At 43.9% G+C, this 17500-nt stretch overlaps 2 protein-coding genes across 3 annotated transcripts in view; one reads left to right on the top strand and one right to left on the bottom strand.

Moving 5' to 3' along the window:
- ndufaf6 (NADH:ubiquinone oxidoreductase complex assembly factor 6) overlaps positions 1-2925 on the bottom strand; it is an 8067-nt gene extending 5142 nt beyond the window's left edge. The window contains exons 1-6 of one of the 2 annotated variants that reach the window (XM_031576270.2): positions 2695-2925; positions 2236-2335; positions 1919-2041; positions 1243-1299; positions 1028-1130; positions 163-296 (exon numbers count right to left, since the gene is read on the bottom strand). In XM_031576270.2, the coding sequence (XP_031432130.1) occupies positions 163-296; positions 1028-1130; positions 1243-1299; positions 1919-2041; positions 2236-2335; positions 2695-2864 (687 nt within the window). In that variant the 5' untranslated portion in view covers positions 2865-2925. Of the gene's footprint in view, positions 1-162; positions 297-1027; positions 1131-1242; positions 1300-1918; positions 2042-2231; positions 2336-2694 lie in introns of both variants that reach the window. The other variant, XM_031576272.2, reaches the window with a different exon arrangement.
- Positions 2926-3004: 79 nt separating this feature from the next.
- nagpa (N-acetylglucosamine-1-phosphodiester alpha-N-acetylglucosaminidase) lies at positions 3005-15639 on the top strand. Its single transcript, XM_031576269.2, has 9 exons — positions 3005-3326; positions 7062-7559; positions 10151-10290; positions 11396-11504; positions 12720-12848; positions 13113-13318; positions 13755-13802; positions 14226-14354; positions 15030-15639. Exons 1-9 carry the CDS (start codon positions 3241-3243, stop codon positions 15227-15229), a joined length of 1545 nt encoding a protein of 514 aa, XP_031432129.1. The 5' UTR covers positions 3005-3240; the 3' UTR covers positions 15230-15639.
- Positions 15640-17500: the final 1861 nt, after the last annotated feature.

Below are 17500 nucleotides of genomic sequence, written 5' to 3'. Positions count from 1 at the left end.
TCTACAGTTTATTACCATAGCATAAATCACACACTTTCACGCAAACTGCTCTAAAAGCCTTTGATTAGTATATGTGGCTCATATGACCTAAATACAATCCTGACATATGCAGAGTCACTGTGTTTGTTGCTGTTTGTTATTGAATGTGAGTCCTGCACCCACCAGCATGCAGATGTCCATGGGGAGGTAGACCCTTCTCCGTCGGCTGTTGTATGGTGTCGCTCGCAGGCACGTGACGATGCCTTGTGCCTTGCCAATGTGGCTGGCTGCATGGTCTGCATGTACATTTTTTACACCTGTATAGAGTGCACCACATTTGTAAAACGTCCAGCATTAAAACAGGATAGCTGTACTGGGATCGTTATGGGAAAGCAACAGAAAGCAACAGTGTTGCTCTAAATTCATTTGTTCTCTATTTATTTATTTATTTAGTTATTTATTCTTGAGGGAGGAACACTATGATAGTCAATGCTGAAATGCTAACTCTTCCAAAAAAAAATGAGGAAGTAACCATCAGATATTTCACTTCCATTAGTTTGCTATGAGGCCTCTGAATTGGCACTGCCTTTCATCCTCATCTCAGCAGGACTGGCTCAATTCAACAGTTATCCACAAAATAATCACCACTGATAACAGAATTAAATTAACACCAAATCATCACCCAATAGAAAAAAAAAACATAAAAGTTGTATTCCTTATCAATATTAATTATTGTTGTGCATCTCATTGACCTTTACGTTCTTTTATTAGTTTTCATTTTAAAGAGATGGAAAAGTGTGAGGAATTGCAACAAAAAGCCTTCACGCCAACGTGGATAAATGCTCAGAACAATTGGGAAACTTAACTTAACTACACATTTGATGTACATTTCTGCCCTTGGAAGTGTTCAGAAGACAACTGAACTGACAACTGAACACACCCTAGTTCCATAACACAAAACTCGCTAAGATATTATTTATCTGAAGTGGCTCATGACCTCCTACAAAAACCAATGAATAATTGATGTGTCTGTGGACTGCCAGCTCACCTAGTGACTCCAGGAGAAGGTAGAGCAGTGAGGACTGGGTGTTCTCAGAGTAGGCCTCCAGCTCCTGAAGATTCCTGTAGGCCTTGTCTTCCAGGTCTTTCTCCTGTTGACATCAGACAGACACACATTTCCAGTGCTGAGAACATGCTTAGTAAAGAATAAAGTGATGTAAGTGATCATATAAAATATGTCCTGGACAAATGTGCTTTACTTACTCTTTCAGATATGACTCTCAACAACCACCTTTTGGTCAGTGTATGCTTCCGGACCGCCTGCAAAGATTAGCAGCATTAATGCATCCTGCCTTCGCTCTATGTCAAACAAAATAATACAGACTGTGACGATGTGCCTTCACTACAGATGAGTAGGTGCTCTGACTGCCATGCCATAGAGCCTGGCTTTTTGGCGTTGCGGTCAGAGTGCATGTTTGGCACCCCGTAGACCCGGGTTCAAGTCCGTGTGGGATGACTACGCTTAACTTTCGCTACAAATGGTGTAAGAAGTGGGATGGCTTGCCATGAGGTCATCGGAGGCGTGCACGTAAAACTGTATCAAGGACCCCACGGTAGGTTGACCCCTGTGTGAGGGACCCCATAGATGGGTAAGGCACTTGTGTGTGGGGCGCGCTGGATAGGAGAAGTACGGTTGGTGGATGCGTGAGGAATGCCTGTGTGAGATAAGCGCAAGGGTGCGCTTCTCGAAGGTGAGGGCATTGTGACGATGTGCTGTCAGTACAGATAAGTATGTGCTCTGACTGCCATGCCGTTGCGGTCAGAGTGCATGTTTGGCACCCCGTAGAGCCGGGTTCAAGTCTGGGTGGGGTGACCACGCTCTCCCTTCGCTACACATTCATCATTAAACGTGAAGCTAGGCAAAAGAGGTTTCACCAACCTTCCATAGTTCAGCGCTAATTGGTTGGACTGGGGGATCGTCCCTGTAAATTTCTTCCACTGCTGTTTTCCAGAATTGCATACGCATCAAACCAATAGTTTTCTGGGAAACTGAGTCCTTCACCTAAACCAGGAAACAACCCAAATTCACCTCAGAGTTAACACAGCACATAATTTAATTGCACAGGTTTATATGGACATACAAGAATGAATACAACGTCAATACACGACTGAAAACAGTGTAAATTTCGTGAATGAAATGAGATGTACTTTTTTGGACTGGTTTGCTGTGTAATATGCTAAGGATGGAATACCTGCCTGTGCCAGTTCCGCATTAAAAGCCCTTAGGGCCAAGGCGGATCGACGGGCGGCCTCAGGTAAAAGAAGGGTACACAGAAATCCGTCATAGTCCCGCGACCTAAAATAATAGAGCAGCTGTATGAACCATTGAACCATGATAAACACATTGTTGTCTCCCTCGTGTGTATGTAGAATAGGCAGCTACCAATCTAACGTTAATGCTAGCTCATTACACAATACTGGATAGCATAAAAAAACTTTTAGATAACTTGAGTAGAAGTAACATGCTAGTTTGCATTGAACGTTAACACAGTGATTTTTGTGGAGTTCCAACACTGGCAAGTGGGAGAAAAGCTATCCGTGAACTGTCGCTTTAGCGGTTAGGCTTACTTTATTCATTCATTTCGTAAACCATCATTAGTGCGTCAGGATAATTTAATCCAAAGCAAGATGTTGTGGAGAATCATAGCTTATTACCTTACAAGGTCAATACAGTATTTTTCGTTGTGTTGATTAGTTGAGTTTGTTGATGCTCTTAAACACTTCACTTCTGTCGGTCTTTGTATGTAAACAGAATATGGCAATATCGTTTTTTTAAAGGAAGCTTTGGTAGAGAACAGTCCATGTTTTACGCTGATGGATGCCATGTTGACAAACCATACACCCTTCAACTTTCACCTTTTCCCTTGTGTTACACACTTCTCACTCCGGCACCAGAGAAGTGTTCCGCTTGGAATATTTCTGGTATGGCAACATTGTTTCAGTTTAGGATAATGGCAAAAGTGGCATGTTAAAAGGCATGTTTCATGTTACATTTTATATTTTCGCGCGAAATGATTTAGTGTTTTTTTGCATGTAGTGACACGTTGCTTCCCCCTACTTCCCCTCGTAACATGTTTTTTTGGTCTGTCCATCATGTGATAGACCCGGATAAGCAAACACGATCACTGCTAACATGAGAAACATTAGGTTGTATGTGTGATAACTCGCTAAAGACGAAGTATAATCCGTGGTCTCTATCTTATGGCAATATTATTAAACTGTATTTATGTATGGGTTTCCTTCCTGTCATGCATCGCTTTAGGGTTATCGGAAGGTGTAAATACACGGTAAGATCAGTGAATAATTTATAAAACTTTGTAACCGATTAACCACCCAACTGTTAAGGGAAATGTATTCTTGCTATATAACCAGTGCAGTAATATCAAAAGCCTCATTTAGACACGCTTACTTATGATCTTGGAGGGTTTGGGAACGAAATGCACGTCATGGCACATGTCTAATTTCGTTTTTTTCGAATGAAAACGTTTGGGGTAGACCAGCTTGTACCCTGTTTCATAATCCAACATGTCAGGCGCAAATGATGAAACATTGTTTCCTTACTTGCCTACATTAGTCATTAAATGCATTTAAGGGCAGATTGGCAAAAGTTACATTTTGTGAGTTGTCCTGGCAAGACAAGGCAATCTTATTTATACAGCATAATTTATACACATTGGTAATTCAAAGTGCAAAGTGCAGATAAAAGAACATACAAAAATAACAGATTAAAAAGGGTAAAGTGCATTATAGAAGTAGATAGAAAAATAAAAGATAGAAAAGCTAAAATAACATAGAAAAAAAAGCAAATACACATCAGGAGTGGTTGGGGGTTCAGTGTCTTGCGCAAGAACACTTCGAAACTTGGTGAGGAGTTGGGATCGAACTAGCAACCTCCTGAACCACTATCTCCCACAATAATAAGATAACCAAATAACAGACAATAGTTTGCCTAGCTCATCAAGAAAAACTTTAGCCCATTGCTTTGGAGGCCTGTAAATAGTTACTTACAAAATATGAGAACATATAGGAGAACACTTAATGAGAGCACATGGGGTATAAAGTCAAATGCTTGTTCGCACTGAAAATATTATTTGAATAGTGTGGCTATCCCCCCACCTCTTTTGTCTGTTCTGGCAGCCCTCATAAAAGTGACGTTTGGAGCTGATTAAATGAGGGTAGTAACACTGCTTGCTTGTTCTAGCCATGTTTCAGTTAAAACAAAACAAAAACCTTATGTGTGCAAATAAGATTAATTAATTAAAAATGGTTTGTTTAGAAGATATCTAATATTAAGAAGAGCTTGCTTTACAGTAAGAGTAGAGGATAGATTCATGTTGATATGTAACATGGTTTAATCTGGAAAAGTTATCAACTTTCTCTGAAAAATGCTTATTCGTTCTCTTTCTGACTAGGTATAGCTGAGTTAATGAGCACACAGTGCCCTGACTTGAACCACGTTTTTATATTTAGACGCCTCTGTGAGACTTTGCACTTCTAGATGCCAACTCTCTGAGTTGTCTGTGAGTCTTCTCTGGGAGTTTCTTAGTCTCTGTGAGGTAGAGAGGTGGGTTTGACATTGGGTGGAGAGAAAGTAGGAGGTGAAGGTGGGGGTGGAGGAGGTGGTTTGGGTGCTGGGCCCTTGGAATTGGGTCTTGGGTTAGAAAAAGACAGACTGCCAATCGACAGTGGCCTCTCCATACTTTCAGAGAACTTCAGATGATGGGATGGGATGGTGACAAGGAGTCAAGGGAATGGGGGTGGGGATGTTGCTGTGGCTGCCTCTGCATGGCTCTCTGTGAGTGGGTCAGACACTCTTACCTCTGCATGGCCTTTAACGTCAGATAGCCTGTCCTCAGCCTTGGTTGTAGTTGTAGCCTGATAAAGATAAATGCTGCACTCCAATGTTATCTGTTTCCACCTGCTCACAATCTGTATTTGACAGCTGAGATCCCCAGGAGTTTGGTGGAAATGATTGGTTGTGCGTCATGCAGTGTTCTTATTGTCACCCTCTTGTCATTCTAGTGGAGGTGGCTGGGCCTGGTGGGGCATTTGTTTTGGTTCCACTGAGTTTTTGTTGTTTTCCTTTTGTTGTGTACGGCTGCAGAGTGCTTATCAAAGGGTGATGGAGGAAGAGAAGATAGTTGTTGCTTAAAACTTTGGTCCCAATCCAGCTGAGTTCTGTGCTATTTTGGTCTGAAATATTCGGTGTGATTCCAGAATAGTTTGAATTTGTCTATAAAATTAATCTTAATTGAAAAACATGTTTTTGCGAGCCAGGTGTTTAAACTGAGCAATCGGGGAAACACAAAACTTCATAGTGCTGGGAGTGGACCACTGATAAAAGTTTGTATTCCTAGCTCATTTAGTGCACAAAAAAGTTCCTTAATCTTCTTGGAGGTAATACTGTTCCTTGTAAACACACAATAATGCGTTTGATAGTTTGACACTATTTCTGAAAGTACATTTTTTTGTCACCCCTTCTCCATTGGCATGCACAACAGAGTCACCAAGAATGAGGGTGGTCGGTTGAACAGGCGTTAAGAGCCGCTTCCTGTAAGTGCCCACCTTTCTGGTGTTGAGGTTTGATCGCTTTCTGCTTCTAGTCCCTTCCCTGGCATATTCCTCTCCCAAGTCCCTGAGGCATTCACATCTGTTCTGGAGCTTTAGGGGCTGAGTGTTTCCCCTGGGACTCAGGCACTGTTGTAGTATGCAGATCTGGCTATACTGATGTTATGATACCTGGGGTTCACAGGTCTGGCTTCAGTTGGGTCAGAACACTGTCGAGGTAATTACTAACCTTTCAGTGTTTAGTTTTTTTGGGTCTGGCACCTTACCACGGTCAGTACTCACATTGAAGCATTCAGCCACTCCATCGGCAGTGATATCGGTTAGTCGGGGTACATTCTCTGCATTTTCTTAGAGAACTGTTGCTGTACTCACTTTGTGGGATGCATCTCATAGCTCATCCTCCTTCGATGAAATGGCATCGATCTTTGATACCAAAATGGTAGTCCTCTGTAGTAGCTCAGTGCATTTTCTACAGCGTCTGGGTCTTGAAGGAATGCATTTTGTTTTGTTCTAGCTTCAAGGTGACTTGCTGTTAAGTTGTTGCCAGTTGACTCGGCTGGCTCCAATAAAGTTGTCTTATCTTAAAACTAACCACTCCAGTTCAATGTCAGTATGTGCCGGTTTCACTAACTTCGTTAACTAAACATGACGATGACGATGAAAATAAAATACTAGAAAAAGAAAAGGTCATACAGGGGCAGTGCATGGATGACAGCAGGAAGTGAAAAGTGTAGGGGGCTGGTTGTTTAAATTGAACATGATATTGTGTAATGACTAGGAATGAGAGTTTTATAGAACTGAACCAACTACAGCAGTTTGAATTGGTAGCCACTAGAGGGTAGTGTTGACCAGTGCACACACATATACATACATACACACACACACACACACACACACACAGAGCGAGAGAAAGAAAGGGGGTTGGGAGAGTACACTATAGAGCAACTCGCATCATGAGACTTCTCAAGATAGAGGCACCCTGAGGCTAGGTACCGACGTTGAAGGATGTTTACAGTATGGTCATATGACACGAGAGTTAAACACATCAGGCCTTGCGTAACGGTTACAGAATCGTAGACCTCATGTGAGATACCTCACCCAGTGGTTTGTGTTTCACTTTGGGTCAGTTGGTTGGTTAGGTTTACTTTTTGGTTTTGGACCTGTACTCTGCACACTGAAAATACAGTTGAATCTAATCTAATCTTTATGTTGTCCGTGTTTTTAGATTTTGTTCTTAGCATTGAAATGACTTTATCAGCTTTCAGTGCAGTCCCAGTGTTACAGCTCATTTCCATAGAAACTATTGGGCATAACTTAAAATATCTTGTTGCAGACATCGCTCTATTTACTTCTACATTATGTCTTGAAGTTTGATGTTATTTCTGTGTGCTTATTACCTACTATGAGGTGTTAATGTGATATGCTAATGTTTTAATTCCCCATAACCTCTTTAGATATTCTCTGGGTGATGACCTCTTGTTACCCTACCCTTCTTGGTCCCGCCATGGCTCTCCCCACTCCCACCGGCATGTGAGAGACTGCCAGCCGGTCGTCCATGGCAACGCCACCCATGAGACCTGGCCGGCCCACAACCACAGCGCGTCCCCCGTTGCTCAGTCCAGGGTGTTTGTGTCGGACGTCTCCCAGTATGCTCAGACTTGGGAGCCCACCAGGTGGGTGAGCGGCCACATGACGCTTGTCACCGACCCCCTGAGAACCGTGTCGGTGCTGGAGCCTGGAGGCCCCGGGGGCTGCCAACGCCGCAGGGTCGTGAACGTGCCGGAGACGGCCAATCTGAGGAAGTGCCTGTATGCGCAGAACGGAGGCTTCTTTGACATGGACCAGCACGACTGTCTGGGGAACGTGGTGAGCGATGGAGAAACGGTGCAGGACAGCGGAGGAGTACAGAACGCCCAGTTTGGAATCCGGAAGGACGGGACGCTGGTGTTTGGGTGAGACACACATTCAGTGAATGTATTCGATTCTAAGACCTTATTCTGTGGGAAGAAGTGTAGATGACTGGATAAGTATCACAAATGGAAAACTGACTACATTTCCCTTTCATGCCTTGTGCTTAGCATTGGCAATGGTGACTACAGCCTTGACCTTTTTTTTAAACTGCTGTTGGGATTAGTTAAGGATTCCTGGTGTTGCTCAAGGCCACTTCAACATGCAGCCAGAAGGAGCCAGAGTTGAACTAGGCACTGTGGTTCCCTGGCCACATGGTGCCCTGATGTTTTCTGTACCTCTTCTACACGGCACAGCCGAATACAATGTGGATATATTAATCTCTGACTGAGATCTCGTTATATAATATTGTTTTCATCCTCAAAGCCCATCTAGGCTACCTTTCTTTGGGTGTGGCATAGCTTATCCCTGCCCCCACTTCGAGTCTGTATAGTGGAGTTACGTAGTTGGATGGGAGTTTGAGTAGAATTTGTCTCCATGAGTTGTTTAAAAAACTGTGGGAACTAAGAACCTCTGGAGATCCATGACCTAAAATGACCCTTGTGATAGTTTCATGGTCTGCCAAAAGAGCTGCAGCCTTCTGAGAGAAAAGGGGTATTTTGAGACCATTTGTCTCCATGGGGCTGGGCCAAAGTCTGCTCTTTTCTGCTGACACCCATCAACTCTTCTGCGTGACCCAAAGGCATAGATGCTCAGAAGCCACACCAAACCGCATGTCAAACAATTACATCTAACCCAGTCACAGTTGTATAGTATAACCTTGGCTAAGGATATGATGTGAGGAGGGGAGCCTAAGCCAGACATGGTCTTATTTATATCAGCTGAGTTGTGTAACAGATGTGAAACACTATCTGATCTGCCCCACAACAGCAGCAACACCTTAACAGTATTGCGTGTTGTTTGACTACATTTTGCAGTAGCTTGGTAGTTCAACTGTATTCATATTTGCTTAGTAATTCAAGAAGTTAATATTGCAATTTTTTTGCATTGTTAACTACTGAAACTACAAACAATTATGGGCTTTAAAAGGAAATGAATGATTTTTAACATGTTGCTTCTCTACTGTAATTAAACCCCCTTTCATAAGCCCTGCCCCCTTTTCTTTCATCTGGACTGCTTTGAGGGACTGCTCATGTGTCGTATAAACAAGAGATTCTGCTCTGACCAGTCAAAAGACAGGCCCATTGTCTCTACCAGTAAACCAAGCTGTTCATATAGTCTAAAAAGGTGCAAGTAGAACAAGACTGTTTTAGATTGTATGGGTAAGATATTACAAAACTGATGAATAAGAGGATTAGGTTTAGGATCTCAGGGGTATTCCAGGAAGCTGGATCGTCTGTAAAAAATATTTGTCTATAGTTTTCAATGTTTTGAATCTGAATTTGTAAAAGTAAACTTATATATTAGTTACCTGGCTAACTAAGTAATCCTGCTTGCTGCAATGCCCCCACCTGGGCGAGTCCTTGCACTTTCCTCTGAATAGTGGGGTACTTTATCGTTTTGGTTTATGGATGACTTGTGAACAAGTAGGCACTTTCTGCAATCAACTGTGTGGCATTTTATGTTGGCATGTGATTTTTTTGTATTATATTTTGTGATAATGTTGTATCGCATGTTCATTGTCAATTTGATGATGTTTTACAAAGCACTTTGAACAACTTTATCTAACTAGCTATTAGATTTCTTCTTTGGGTAGCTTTGCCACAGTTCAACTTCTTCCAGTGTGAGGTAATTGGTAGCTTGCAAAAACAGGCAACACAGCAGCCTCTTGCGTCCGCTTCAGTTACACAATCTGTCAACCAGTACAAGTTATGACCCAGCTTGGAATGTTCACTTCACGAGAGGGGAAAAAAACATACAAAAAGGTGCTAGAATCAATAACAAACTTAATAACATAAGAAAGCCAGCTACCTGGAGCAGTGAGTGGGGCAGAGGTGCGGACTGACACATGAGCTGACCTTTTGTCAGTGGTTTAATGTTGCAGTAGGTTAGGTCCATTGAGGGCCCTCCAGACCATTGTTATCTACTCGTTTTACAGTCATCTCTGATGTTATGCAAGATGTTTTGCCCATCTTACTGTGAGTGGGATTACATAAAAAAAACGGGACGATGAGAAGGGATGATTTGAAAGTTCAGCTATGGACACTCATTTTTGAAGTGCATACAATTTTGTCTTTTTGTTGTTGCCAAATGATCTCTGGTCAGGAGTGTGTTTACAATGTTTTGGGGCAGCACTGTTGTGTTTTTAGAGACTGAACGGCTCCTTAACATTTCAACGAATATTTTGCACTAATGCTTTTTAATCTGACTTGCCATTTCTAACTAAATGTGTCAGAGACAAACTATTCCATTTACAGGGAAAATGTGCCATTATTTTAGTTAATGTTTTTCCATTTGTATGAACGTACATGTACATGTCAAACCCAAGTTTAATCACATGACCAAAATTCTTAGCAGTTTAAATTCTTAACTCGGCAATTGAGGTAATTCATGCACATCAGTGTTTTGTTCATCTCTCGTGATCCCTCAGCATGTCTGTAATCTCATGTTTGTTCTCTGTGTTCCCTGGCCGTAGGTTTCTGTCTGAGGACGACGTGCGGGACCGGGAGAACCCGTTTGTGCAGCTGGTCACCGGGGTGATGTGGCTGCTGAGGAACGGACAGGTGTACATCAGCGAAAGCATCAAGGCAGAGTGCAACAAGACCCAGAATACGGGTACGGCTGGGACAGGGGAAACAAATAGAGGCTTAGTCTAGTTACCATGGTAGTGACAGTGGCTAGGGTGATGACCTGAACGATGACCATCAGCAGAATTTGATTGAGTTTTACCCTTTTGGGAAGTGTTCAAATGTCAGGGTGTGTCTGAAACATTCAAATCGCTAGAGTTTTCAATGTGTCACTTTGTGGAAAAAAAGAACTCTTGATGCTATGATGAAGCTATTCTTTTCTGGACAGGCAGGAAAGCAAGAGCTAGCTTGTAGGAAAACTGTAATGCTATCACAGTTGTTTAGGTGACATATTTTTTAGATCTAACGCACAATGTACAACATTGGATGGATTGCTGTTTCTCCTGAGGGAAGTTGGTGCCATGCCCTGCTTCTTCAGCAGTGAAGTGGCTCCGAGGGGAACACAAAGCTGTTTCGTGCCCCTCGAGACAACGTTCAGTCTGGAACTTTGTTTATGAAAGATTGTTTTGCCACCATCACGTGAGAGACACACCATATAAATCTGAGAATTGAGCCATCATGCTCTGTTTTTTGATCCTTAGATTTTGCAGACCAAACTCAGGGCCTCAACCCAGCTGGCTGTCTCTTTATTTGTTTTTAAAGCAAATCCATTCACATCATGAAGCAATTACAGACTCATTTTCAGCCAAACAGTCTTTTTAACTGCCATAGCCAGTAGGTTTTGAACTGTTTTCATAACATTGCAATGGTGACACAAATATGCAAATTACAGGGTTATTTTTAGCATAAAAGCAGCAAACTTACTCTGCTTCTTACTTTAAGACTCCTTATAACCTAGCACCTCCATATCTCCCTACCTTTAAATCACGTTTTAAGAGACACCTCTTCTAACTCGCCTATTCTTTGAGTGTCTGAGGCACCTTAAAATACAATTAATTATTATTATTACTATTATTATTATTATTATTATTATGGTAATTATGGTTATAATTATTAATTATAAACATTTGTAACACTGATATTTGTCTGTTTCATATGCAAGTGCACTTTGCGGTCCTGTATATCTTTTTCACATGCGCATGTATGTGCCTCTGGTTTTTCTTCTTCTTCTTCTTCTTCTTCTTCTTCAACAGGAACATTTGATACATTTGTGAATGTGCGGTCCGCCAGGACCGCCGTGGGTCACGACGCTGAGGGTAGGCTCGTCCTCTTCCACATCGATGGCCAGACCAGCGTCAGAGGGTGAGAAACAGACAGAAAGAAGAAGGGATGAGGGGGAGGGAGAGACAAAAGAATGAGAGAGCAGAGGAAGGGAAGTGCTCACTGCTGACCCCTGGCCCTGCGGTGCTGCGGGAACGAGTGAGTGACTAGTCGGAGGGATGCTGTGTGGGCAGGATGCCTGTGTGTTGGACTAGCGTGTGCTACTGTAAACGGATTGCTTTAAGATAGATTGCTTGAAAACGGATTGTTCTATGATTTCCCTGTTCTGATGTCTGCTAATGCATTAGTTAACATTAACCAGCCAGAGTTGGGTACTTAGGAAACGATATGTAACACTAGCTAGACGCTAGAGGCATGTTAATACTGTCTTTTTGACATTTGCATTTGAAAGATTGTCACCTTTGGCAATGACATTAAGTAAGGCTTAACTCACGTTCAAGTGTGTTTAATTAATGGCCTCAGTGTAAAGTGTGGGCTGTATGTTTGTGTTAGTGCTGTTAATCAGCTGTGTGGGCTGTTACTGTACAGGAGGTTTTTGTGTAGAATCTGCTAAAGCTTACTGAAGAGCTTTAACTTATCTACTGAACAAGCCCATTAAGAAGGTTGGCTCTGTGCTGGGGGGGGCTCTGTGCTGGGGGGGGCTCTGTGCTGGGGAGGGGCTCTGTGCTGGGGTGGGGCTCTGTGCTGGGGGGGGGCTCTGTGCTGGGGAGGGGCTCTGTGCTGGGGGGGGCTCTGTGCTGGGGGGGGGGGGGCTCTGTGCTGGGGGGGGCTCTGTGCTGGGGGGGGCTCTGGAGAGTTGCTGACAGAAGGCTGTTGCACTGCTCAACATACTGAACACTTCACATCTCCTGCACAACCTACTGGTCAGACAGCAGAGTGTTTTTAGTTGGAGGCTCTTTTAACTATTGGTAGTCATTCCTGCACACCGCAATAGCAATATGTAATTACATTATTATTATATTTATTTATTATTATTATTATTATTATTACATACATTATTATATAATGACTCCTTTCTGTGCCAATGGAGGAGGCTTATCTACTGAGTGGAAATGCACAATGCAAGTTCTACGTTTAATTTCCACAGTTAGAGCTATATCTCAAATTCAGTTTTTTTACCTACCCCAGTGTCTCATTTTGTGTAAGTTAAGTGCGTTTTGTGATTATGTGAATTGCTGCTGCAACTCTGCAATTGTGTGTAGACTCCTTGCGTCACCGATGTGCGTTTGTGTGCAGCATGAACCTTTGGGAAGTGGCCAATTTCCTGAAGAGTCAAGGGGTTATCAACGCCATCAACCTGGACGGAGGGGGATCCGCAACCTACGTGGTCAATGGTTCCCTGGCCAGCTATCCTTCTGACCACTGGTGTGCCATTAAATACAGCCTCACACACACACAATTTACTTCATATGTACTGTAAATGCCTCTGTGACCAAAGCTGTCAACAAGGAATAATGTCACTCTAACGTGATGGTTAGACGGTTTATTCTTTATTTAAGAATGTGTTTTTTTAATGTAATATGAACTGAGTTGTATGAGCCTTCATAGCTTATTAAATAATCCACAATTCATTTAGTTATCTTTGGAATGTCGGACTGATGCTGTGTCGACCTGTGCTTCCCACTGCAGCAAGCCAGATCCCAGGTGGCGCTGCCCGCGCAATGTTTCAACTGTGCTGTGCGTCCACGAGCCCCTGTGCCAGCCTGAGAACTGCAGCGGGCACGGGATCTGTGTCGAGGGCCGCTGCCAGTGCCACCCGGGTTGGCAGGACCCAGACTGTGCCAGTCTAGTGTGCCAGCCCCCAACGTGTGGCGGCCATGGGGTCTGCACAGAGAGTGAGTCTGCCCAGCGTCAGGTCGTGTTCATGCTCCTGCTCGTGCTCGGCGCCAACCATGTTGGTCTATCCCATCTGCCTTTGGTGCTAATATGGAGGCCCTGAGAAACCTTTACTAGTCAACATTTTACATTTTACTAGTCAACATTTTACTAGAACAACTAAATATGGAGTGCTTTGCTAATGACGGAACTGTTTGGTAAACTTAGAGTGTGCTTGTTTGTCTCTGTGTGCTTGTGATTGCAGTGTCTATGTAAATATTTCTCTGAACTTCCTTCTCCTTTTTCTCCTTCTCTGACGAAAGGCTCATCATCATATCCCATGAATGCTTCTATTCAGACTCGGCTTTATTTCACTCCGGCGTATGGTTTGTGTATCTCATATCTCATCTCTCCTTCCTCTCACTTTATCACTTTTATTTTGTCTGTCCTCCGCAGATGGCTGCGCCTGCGACGCCGGCTGGACAGGCTCAGACTGCAGCCAAGGTAAATGTGCAGGAGCGCCCGCCATGTCAGTCGCGGCTTCTAATCCTACCCGTCCCCTAGAATGTGAGAAAGAAAAACACGGTTTCTGGTTGACTGGTGTCACAGATATGTTGAGTGCTGAATGCTGACTACAGAGGTTGCAGCGGTTTTTTTAACGCATGCCTTTGAAAGGCTGCCCTGTAGGAAGACAAGGTTAGCCAGAAATAGGTGAGAAATAGAGAGGCATCACCCCGATGACACCTCTCTTCTCCTGAACACCAATACCATCTATTCATCCATCCATCCATCCATCTATTTATCTATCTCTCCAATGCTTTGTCCCTTCGTTCCCACACTCTTCCCTCACTCTCTCTCTATAGCTGTCTCCCCCCCTGACCAGAGGCTGTTTGTCCTCCTCCTCTTCTTCTCCCCCTCTCTGTGCAGTGTGCCCCAGGGGTTTCTATGGCGACGGCTGCAATCAAACATGCAGATGTGCAAACGGAGGCACATGTGACCCCGTCCACGGCAGCTGCTCATGTCCGGCAGGTTTCCATGGGGATCTGTGTGAACAAGGTGTGTGTTTGTCTCTGTGTGTGTGTGTGTGTGTGTGTGTGTGTGTGTGTGTGTGTGTGTGTGTGTGTGTGTGTGTGTGTGTGTGTGTGTGTGTGTGTGTGTGTGTGTGTGTGTGTATCAGACATCAGAAGCTGTCTCCAGGCATACATGATGATTATGTTTAAAAACACACTTTTCAGTGTTTCCGTATGAGTGCACAGTGGTGAACCACAGCACTGTGTTCTTTGTACTCCGAGTACTCATTCTTCTCATTGTTGATGCCTTTTGTATCACTTCCTTGTTCTATATTGATCTTGAACAGATTATTCTTTTCAGTCATATACCCATGTGCAGTTGTTTTCAAGGAAGGGTTCACTCTGTTTAGGGTGCATTGGGCCTCAGTTCACAAGCTGTTTACTGCAAACTTTTACAGTCTTTACAGCCTCGCAGATTACAGCTGACGACAGGCAGAGTTACAGACAGTTCGTGTTAAAATGAAAAAAAAAGAAAATGAATACCAAGCCAACAAATGTCTTAAAGTGTTTTTCTTGGCCCTTCAGAGATGCAGTGCATGCATAAACACTCATCTATTGCCTGTTTTCGAAAGACAGTCAAATTAAAGATAGATCTTGGCATGTTGACAGCAGTACGTATCCCTCAGGCTGTGTCTGACTATCTGTCTGCTTCCTTATCCAGAGTGCCCCCTGGGCTTCTATGGTCTGAGCTGCCTGCTGCCGTGCCAGTGTGCGGACATGTGTCCCTGTGACCCCGGCACAGGAAGCTGCAACGTCACCTTCCACAAAGAGCAAAACAACACCATGCACAGAGGTAGGCTTCTGATTGGCATTGGTTTTCTCCTTATCACTGCTGTGGTGACCATCGACTCGTTTGTGTGAAATGAGGAAGTTTCGTCAGGTTAAAAGTCAATGTTTTTTCCCCAAGCATATACACAGTACACAGTACACAGTGCACAGTTTTTAATAAGTAAATAAAATGGTACATCATGGCGTGATAGGACAGCTATGCAAAGTGCAATACGCAGAACTATAAAATAACACTGAAAAGACAGCAGGGGTGGTTTGTAAAAGGCACTTTGCATATGAAGTAAAGTCTCTCTCTGACCTACAACCTACATTTTAAACGGGCTGTGGAAAGTATGGGTATGTGTTTTATGGTTGCTTGATTCCACTGAAGCCTATAGGCATGTAGAATGTCTTAAAATACTTGTGCATTCTCTTTGGAGATGTGATATTCAGGTAGAAAGGGTAGTCTGTTAAGTGTCAAAATGCAGTTTTCCTTATGTGAGTCAGAACAGAGAGACAGGAAACAACTTTTATTTGATGAATCTTTTGACTTTCCATCTCTGGTCCTTCTCCACCTTTGTTTTTCCACCTCTACCTCTCTCTCTTTCTCTCTTTCTCTTTCTCTCTCTCACTCTCTGTCTCTGTGTTTATTCCTGCTCTGCTCTTTTTTCTGGTTTATCTAGCTGTTCATCTTGTGTCATGGTTCCACGGGTTTAAAAGGGATAATTCACTAAAGAAATGTTTACCATTCTCTCCGCAGTCTCGTGTCCGTAGTCATCCATAAGAGATGTGCTCGTCAGTGTAGCAAACCAATTAGCACAATTAGTGATCCGGTGACTTGAGTGGTCACAATTGAAAACAGAACTTATGCATTCAAATTTCATATGTAGTTTTTTTTTTATGCAAGGATAACTACATGTTGCACCTTTAAGGGGACCCATGGCTGTGCAGCATGCATATGGTCTGGAGTTTGGAGCTGTGAGGCTAGGACTGTTTTATCAGCTAGTGTTTGCTCTGGGTTGTTTTGGAGTTGGAGGATTTGGTCATCTATTTGAGTTAGAGCTAGTTTATGACTCCCTCTCTCTCTCTCTCTCTCTCTCTCTCCCCCTCTCTCTCTCTCTCTCTCTCCCTCTCCCTCTTCCTCTCCCCCCCCCCCTCTCTCTTTCTCTCTCTCTCTGACCTGGGTTTAGCTGCTGTGCTGAGACATGATAGCTCCCCCAGTAACTCTGCTGGTGTGATAAACAAAGCTGGTGGGGGCTGTGTTGGCCCTGATTAGTGTGTGTGTGTGTGTGTGTGTGTGTGTGTGTGTGTGTGTGTGTGTGTGTGTGTGTGCGTGTGCGTGTGTGTATGGGGGCAGGGAGAGAAGACAAAAAGGACCTTGCAGAATCTCGCACAACTATCACTCCCCACTTAATAGCTGGCCTTGTATATGCACATTGCAGCCCTTTCAGAATGCACACACACACACACACACACACACACACACACACACACACACACACACACACACACACACACACATACACATTCACACTCATGCACATATCATTGTCACGTCTCCCTGACCTTTCCTGCACCGTGATGGAAAAGAAAAAGAAACTTAGTCTTTACTTTCCCTCCGCCTGTCCTTTATCTCCCTCTCCCTCCCTCTCTTTTAGACTCCCTCTCTCTCCCCCCCCCTTTTCTGACACACACACACTCTCTGCCCTCCTCTCTCTCCACATTTGTCTCGTCACCTTCAACATTCCCCCGCTGAGCTGATAATGGACCTGGAGGCCTCTGTGGAGAGTCCCGGCTGATCGCTCCGGCTAGACTCTGGCTGCTGTCTTTCTGTCCGAGAGCGCGGCCTCATCGGTATCCGTCTGGCAAGCCGACCTGCCAGCGACGGCCCACTCCCATCCGGCTCAGACCCCTGCCACAGATGGAGGGTTTAAAATTAGACCCCCACCAACCCCCCATAAACACTCACTGTCCCCGTTTCCCAACCCTCCACCCCCACTCCGGTGCCCTGCTCTATCAGGGACCTGCCTTGGCCTTTTAAGGGTCCATTTTGGGGATTATCAAAGCACAAGCATTCAACACACACAGACACACATGCTCACATGCGTGCATCACTGCTGGCTGTGTGGTGTTTGGTTCACACGTGAAGCCCGATGGTGTGAGGTTGCCGAGGGCAACTGTGCTTATCAGAGCTGTACTTTGCCTCTGTTTTGCATGCAGGTGGAGAGATGTGTGTCAGTGTGTGGCTGCAGAGACCATTGCACAACAACACTGCGTGTGTGTGTATTTGCACACCTGTTGGTGTGTGTGTTTTGTATGAATGTGCACCTGTGTGTGCATGTAAATGCATATGCACACCAGTAT

This window comes from Clupea harengus, chromosome 11 (assembly GCF_900700415.2).
Source record: "Clupea harengus chromosome 11, Ch_v2.0.2, whole genome shotgun sequence".
Classification (NCBI taxonomy): domain Eukaryota; kingdom Metazoa; phylum Chordata; class Actinopteri; order Clupeiformes; family Clupeidae; genus Clupea; species Clupea harengus.
The sequence above is the reverse complement of the archived record's forward strand: the minus strand, read 5'-3'. Positions and strand labels throughout refer to the sequence as shown.